At 34.7% G+C, this 6,490-nt stretch overlaps 1 protein-coding gene across 4 annotated transcripts; it reads right to left on the bottom strand.

The window, feature by feature from the left end:
- Nucleotides 1-600: 600 nt before the first annotated feature.
- On the bottom strand, nt 601-3,796 carry LOC106300901. Of its 4 annotated transcripts, none has more exons than XM_013737161.1 (9): nt 3,699-3,796; nt 3,045-3,332; nt 2,870-2,951; nt 2,658-2,733; nt 2,285-2,365; nt 2,056-2,192; nt 1,623-1,878; nt 1,487-1,550; nt 601-1,397 (listed from the first exon to the last, which is right to left on the bottom strand). In XM_013737161.1, exons 2-9 carry the CDS (start codon nt 3,328-3,330, stop codon nt 775-777), a joined length of 1,605 nt encoding a protein of 534 aa, XP_013592615.1. In that variant the 5' UTR covers nt 3,331-3,332; nt 3,699-3,796; the 3' UTR covers nt 601-774. The 4 variants fall into 4 exon arrangements, with proteins under 4 accessions (XP_013592615.1, XP_013592616.1, XP_013592617.1 ...); XM_013737162.1 differs by having other exon boundaries at nt 3,066-3,332; nt 3,699-3,792; XM_013737163.1 differs by having other exon boundaries at nt 3,695-3,786.
- Between the last annotated feature and the right edge of the window lie 2,694 nt (nt 3,797-6,490).

Here is a 6,490-nt window from a genome sequence, read left to right as displayed (position 1 = left end):
ATTTCGTGGTTGTTACGTGTATTTTGCGAGGAAACTCTTTCAAGGTATTTACGTGTAGGTTACGAGGAACTATTTTCGAGGTATTTACGAGGAATTATAGCGACGTCCTTACGTGGAATATTGACGTGGTCTTTACGACGAATCGTCCTACTTCGTCTTTACGACGAAATATATTCCTCGCTAAGTTACGACGAATTAGCGAGGAAATATGTGTTACGACAGACGTGTAACGAGCAAACGCGTTTCCTCGCTAATTCGTCGTAAAGCCTCTTTTACGACGAATTGGCGAGGAAAACCGCCCTCGTTAAGATTATGTTTTCTTGTAGTGATTTAAATTACCAATTGAAAATACCTAGAAAGATGTAAAACAAAATATATACCCGCCCTTCTTAAAAAGATTTAAGGACGGATCAAAATCTAGTAATCCTTTTAATACACTAGCGGGTATTCTCATAATTCATGTTGAAAGTAAATGATCTAGCAACATACTAGATACTAACTATACACTGGTTGGAAGTTAAACATAGCTTTCTGAATTTATAAAGTTAAAGAGATCCGTTAACTAACTCTGTTTCGGATAAAAATCTCTAAACTAAATAATTTAATGTGAAAACCAAATTCTAACTTTGTTTAATAGGAAAAGACATAACCAAACCGGTCTCATCATATCTTGTCCCAAACAAAATCCAAAATCTGAATAGTAAACAAAAGCTACCACATTCATCGATATGATACAACAAATCACAACACAAACGCAGCTACAACCTCACCCATTCATCTTCTGCTGCTTAATCTATAAGACCAATCACGATCGTCCCTATCCCTATCCCTGTCCCAATCTCTATCCCTATCTCCTCTGTCTCTGTCTCTGTTCCTATCGTCTCTGTCCCAGTCTCTATCCCTGTCCCATCCTCTGTTCCTATCTTTGTTTCTGTCTCTGTCCATGAAATCAGAATCACGAGAAGAATAATAATCCCTCTTACTTCTCTCGGTTAGCGATCTTTCCATGATTGGGCTTCTTGATCTAGACCTAGGATCTTTTGAGCCATACCCGTAATCACTTCTACTACCATACCTTGGAGGATAACTAGACGGTTCAAAACCGAGCTGATCATCGTCTCTGTAATCATGTCCTCTGCCTGTTCTCTGCTGCCATCGGTTGTTGTTACTTCTGCTGCTCCTATGTGAAGGCGCAGCAGCTGCGTCCCAAAGCCACTCATCTGCGTTTTCTGGCAATGGAGCGTTAATTCCAGGGAACTCAACAGTCATCTTCATTTGTGGCTCTGGTGGGGTCGCCTTTTCCAAGATTTCGCCATCTTCACTCTCTATTTCCTCCTGAGTCTCCTCCATCTCATCTCCAAATATAGTGATTCCAGACATATGATCATCTTCTGGAGCTAGAAACGCAGCACAGTAAGAAACAAGGAGAGCTCAAGTTCTTTTTGCATGAGCACTAACGATAGTAAAACAGAGCAGGAAAGCTTACCTAAGTATCCCGGAGGGTATCCAATCTCTCGCATTCTGTTAAGCCATGGAGGTGGGTCTAGTTCCTTCACAAGAGGCAACGAAACAGTTAGAATCCAACACAGAGCTAGTATTATGCACAGAAAATCAAAAGTTACCCCAAGATTCAGAAGCTGGCGTGTCTCTGCATCAAGCGTGCCTGGTTTCAAGCCATCGTACTTTCCACTTTGAGCTTTTTGATAATATCGCGATGGTAGACGAGACCCAGTGTTTTGATTTCGTTTGGATTTCTGAAGCTTCCGGGCACTATTAACTGCTGCTCGGTCAAAAGGCTTTGGACATTCTCTCAAGGAGTGACTATAGCCGCCACAGTTGAAACAACGTGGAGGATCATCATCAATAATCTCCACTCCCCTGGAACAATAGAGAGACATGGAATGTTACAAGGCACCCGGTGACGAAAGACCCCCTTTAACACAATCATTGTTAGGTTGTTCTACAGTATACTGTTAGCAAAACATAATAGAGGATGCATCACAATCTATGGAACGTAAAACTAGAAACACGAGGACATTATTAGATTCGATTTACCCTTGCAAGCTGATTGGTCCACCCGCTGAATTCGAACCAAGTGAAAATTTACGGTCATAAAGAGGAGTGGTGCTACTTTCCACTAGAACAAATTCTTCCAACGGCTTAGGACCAGTTTGATTGTCGATCCAGAATGACTGCATATGCAAGAAAGTATCAGTTGACATGTATTATCGTTATGGACACTTAATAAGCTTTTAATTAGCGTTTTGATAACACTTTCACTCACCACAGACGACGTCTTCTGCAATCCAACGCGTAAGGCGGGGAAATACGTCTCCTCGCCAGATTCTAATGGCTGTTCTTGATCCTGAGAGCATATAAACCAATGAAAGATTCTACCTTAAAAGTCTCATACATGATAAACATGTGAAGAAAATTCTACTTCATTGCTAATATGGCTAACAAATATCTCGTACAAGTATAGTTAATTGTAGGGTTCAATCTAGTAACAGACTCTTGCAAACTTTCTCGGCCTCATGTCTAGTAAGAATTCTCTTAAACCAAAATACTAATTGATCAAAAGTTATAACATTCACTGCTATATTGGCCACAGATACCAATTAAGAAGAGAGTAAATGAACTTCTCCATTCAGAGATACCTGAGCCTGTGAAGTATATTCTGCCTCCCATTCTGACCATTGCTGTAATAAACTTTCCAGCTTCTGCTTACTAGCTCTGAAAGATAAAATCCATTGAGAATGGTAAAGCACATAATCAGAGCGATGCTTGACAATTACAATTTTAAAGTTTACAAGGAAGCATCACTTTCATTGCAACTTGAAACCAAATGCAGTTGAGTTATGAATCTAACCTCGTTAAGCGCGTAAAAGTAACATGGACCGTAGGTTGCTGTTGGTCAGACACTGTTTGGGGTCTTGTAACACCCGAATTAGCTGTGACAAGGAGTTATGGTAAAACAGAAGAAGATAACAGAATCCCAGACATGGAGTCTTGACTTAGCAAATAATGATTTAAGTGCAAGCAACCTTCAAGCAAAAGAAGGATACAACAAACATCCAAAGCGGTCTCCTTGTGGATACGCAGTTTCTCATCTACCGCCACAACGTGACTAACCTGCTCTGCTGATATTTCGCCACCCACAGTTGTCAAATCCTCTTCCACTAGATCTAAATCTCTTCCCATGCGCTCCTCATTAACAACTAAAAGATTAGCTTCAGGTGACCCACTCCCAGATTCAAGGCCATTGTTCTCTACTTTCAAACCAGAACTGCCTGAAGCTGGTAGTAGGTCAAGCGCATCCTCAGCTTCCATCTCTAAACAAAAAAAGTGAAAGCTTTTATATCACTAAAACCACCCACAAAAAAAAATAAAATAAACCCTGAAACGACATTTAATTCAAGACCAAAACAAGATTTAGATCATTCAGTAAAGAGAATCAACAAACTTAACGCCACAACAAAGTTTTGTAGATTAACTTTAATTAGGGTTCAAAATTCGAATCTAGTCGAATTCGAAACGTAAGGCATATGCGAAGATTAAAGTAGAGAAATTTTCGTAATTTTTTTTTAAAAAAGGAAGATGAAACGACGCGAAACAGCAAAATCTACAACATCTCCTCTGCTTATTTTCAAAATGGAGAGGATTTGGAAGATTTCGCAGAAGCTTTTCTAGTTACCTACTCAACGCGAGTTTAAGGAAGCAGGAGAGGAGTGAAGGAAGCAGCAACAATGGGCGATAGATAGATAGAGAGATCTGTGAGAGAGATTCGAAAGGAAGCAAGGAAGGAAGGCTATATTTTTTATCCATTCGCCTAAGAGTCAATAATCATATGCTACGCAACACACCCCCTTACTATGGTCATTGCTATAAGCTTACCAAAACTTTGGTCATTGTTAATTGGGAAACTAATTTATTTTTTATTGAATAAAAGGATTAGTCAAGTTTTAGGATTTTTTTGCTAAAATAGAACCAAAAACAGATTTGTTGCTCTTTGTCATAAATCATTTTTCCATGAATCGTTTCTATAATTCCAATATTGTTATTCATGATATTTCGTTCATTCGATATCATCGAATATCGTGTCTCAAGCGATTGTACGATTGTATGGCCGGAGACCCTCTATGAACAAACATGACTGGCTGCATGAGTTCGTTGAGATGTCTACACAGGAATCAAAACCTAGTAATAATCAAAAATGAGCAATATGAGTTTTTTTTAAGGTTCATATTGCTAGTTTTTTTCTATAAAAAAGTAACAAAACGTTTTTGAATATCATTTTTTTATTTTATATAAAAATAGAAAAAGATACTACTGTAATTTATAAAAAAAATTATAAGAAAGTAAGGTGATTGAATCCGCTGAACTTGGGTGAGAGATGTTACTTCGAGGAACGACAAAGCTCGTGTGTCTACGAGAAGCTTCATGAGTCGAACAATTGAGGAAATATGAAAAATTATAAATATTGAGTGTAACATACAAGAACACATATTAAAATATCTTTGTTAAATAATTTTTGGTGAAATATAATTTTTATTACTGCTCTCTGAAGACCAAAATATCCAATCTACTGTGTACGGATAAATAGAATGTAATTTCAGCTAATTACACAATTATTTTCAGCAACACTTAGAATACGCAATCTACATATTCTGCATTCAGTTACAAACGTAAAATATATAATTTATAGTTTTTTCTACGATTTGAAGTTTTGCTGATTGCATCTTCTAAAGTTTGTTCACTAACCCTGCTAACAAGAAAATAAATTTTACTAACATATTTATGTGGATGATTAGTTGGGTCGAAAATGCGTCAGACGTGAGTCGGACGGTTAGTTTGGGTCTAAGGGCATCTCCAACCTCACTCTATTTTTCACTTTAAAATAGAGTTTAGAGTAAAAATGCTACAATGCTATTCTATTTCTCATTCTATAATAAAATGAAAAATAGGTTTACTCCAAATATAGAGTAACTTGTTTTTTTTATTCATCACTTTATTTTCTACTCTATAATAAAGTACCATTGAAGAAAACTCAAATTATATTATAGAGTTAATCTATTTTAGAGTAAAAATAGAGTAAATCATTGGAGATGGTCAAAGAACATCTCTAACTCCTCTCTATTTTTCACTCTAAAATAGAGTTTAGAGTAAAATTACTCCAATGGTACTCTATTTTTTACTCTACAATAGAATAAAAAATGAGTTTACTCTATATATAGAATAAGTTGTTTTTTCTTTGTTCATAACTCTATTTTTTACTCTAAAATAGAGTATCATTGGAGTATAACTCAACTCTATTACAAAGTTACTCTATTTTAGAGTAAAAATAGAGTGAATTATTGAAAATGGTCTAATAAGTTGTAGAAAAATTGGAGATCAATCGAAATTAGTTTTAAGGTTTTATGTATATATAAGTATATATATATATTTATATTTGTATAGGAATGCCAATCAAAAGCATTGGCTCTAGCGAAATTGATTAACTCCACATATAATAATTTTACATCTATCTTTATAACTAGCAGTTTATTAACCTTAAACTACTAATAAAATTTCTCGATAGCACTAAAACAATAGATCCGATTTGTAATGACTGTAGTTTTAAAAATTTTACTGTAGAAAAAAATTTGTAGATTTTTTGTTGCGCCTTTAAATTTTATTTATGTAGAATTTTATGGAAATTCCCAAAATATTGTTGTGGATATTTGGCTCTACAGAACACTTGTACAGCTGTAGATTATTTCAAAAGCTGTGATTTTAATTTTTTTTATTAAAGTTTAACTGCTGTGAATTTAGTGCTCTATAAATAAATGAGGACTAGGATAAGATCTGCGCCTTGTGCAAGGTGAATTTATTTGTATATATTATCGATAATAATTTTATATATCTAATCATTTTATTTATACATATACAATGTTTTTTTGTTGTAATTATATAATTTCTTTCCGATGGACCGGATCAATTTTTATTAAAAATTGTGGAACTAAACTCTAATTAATATATCATGGATTGATCGGATTGGATATTAAGCAATTTATGACATAAAAACTTTATTTTTTCTACCGAACACATTCTTGAAAAAAGTGAACAGTACTGTTTCCACAGTTGAATTATTTTGACTTTTATCTTTCATATGGTTTTGAAAGGTTTCATGTCAACCATCGAATTCATACATGTCATTTTAATGCTTTTAGTCGTATGTTTAAGGAAAACTTACATTTTTGTAATTCAAATTCGTTTTGAAAATTCAGAATATAACATATAAGAAAAATATAACATATAAGGTTTCCTCATTTTTGTAATTTAAAGTTGTTTTAAAAAAATTATAACACATAAGGTTTCCTCATTTTTGTAAATAACATATAACATAAACCATAATGTTTATCAAATAATTGAGAAATATTATGCGGCTATTATTTTGTTTGTCACCTTTCGGCTAGTTAGTGACCGTTCACACTAATTTGCATTAACTATC

The sequence above is a fragment of the Brassica oleracea genome, chromosome C6, assembly GCF_000695525.1.
Source record: "Brassica oleracea var. oleracea cultivar TO1000 chromosome C6, BOL, whole genome shotgun sequence".
NCBI classification, from domain to species: domain Eukaryota; kingdom Viridiplantae; phylum Streptophyta; class Magnoliopsida; order Brassicales; family Brassicaceae; genus Brassica; species Brassica oleracea.
The sequence above is the reverse complement of the archived record's forward strand: the minus strand, read 5'-3'. Positions and strand labels throughout refer to the sequence as shown.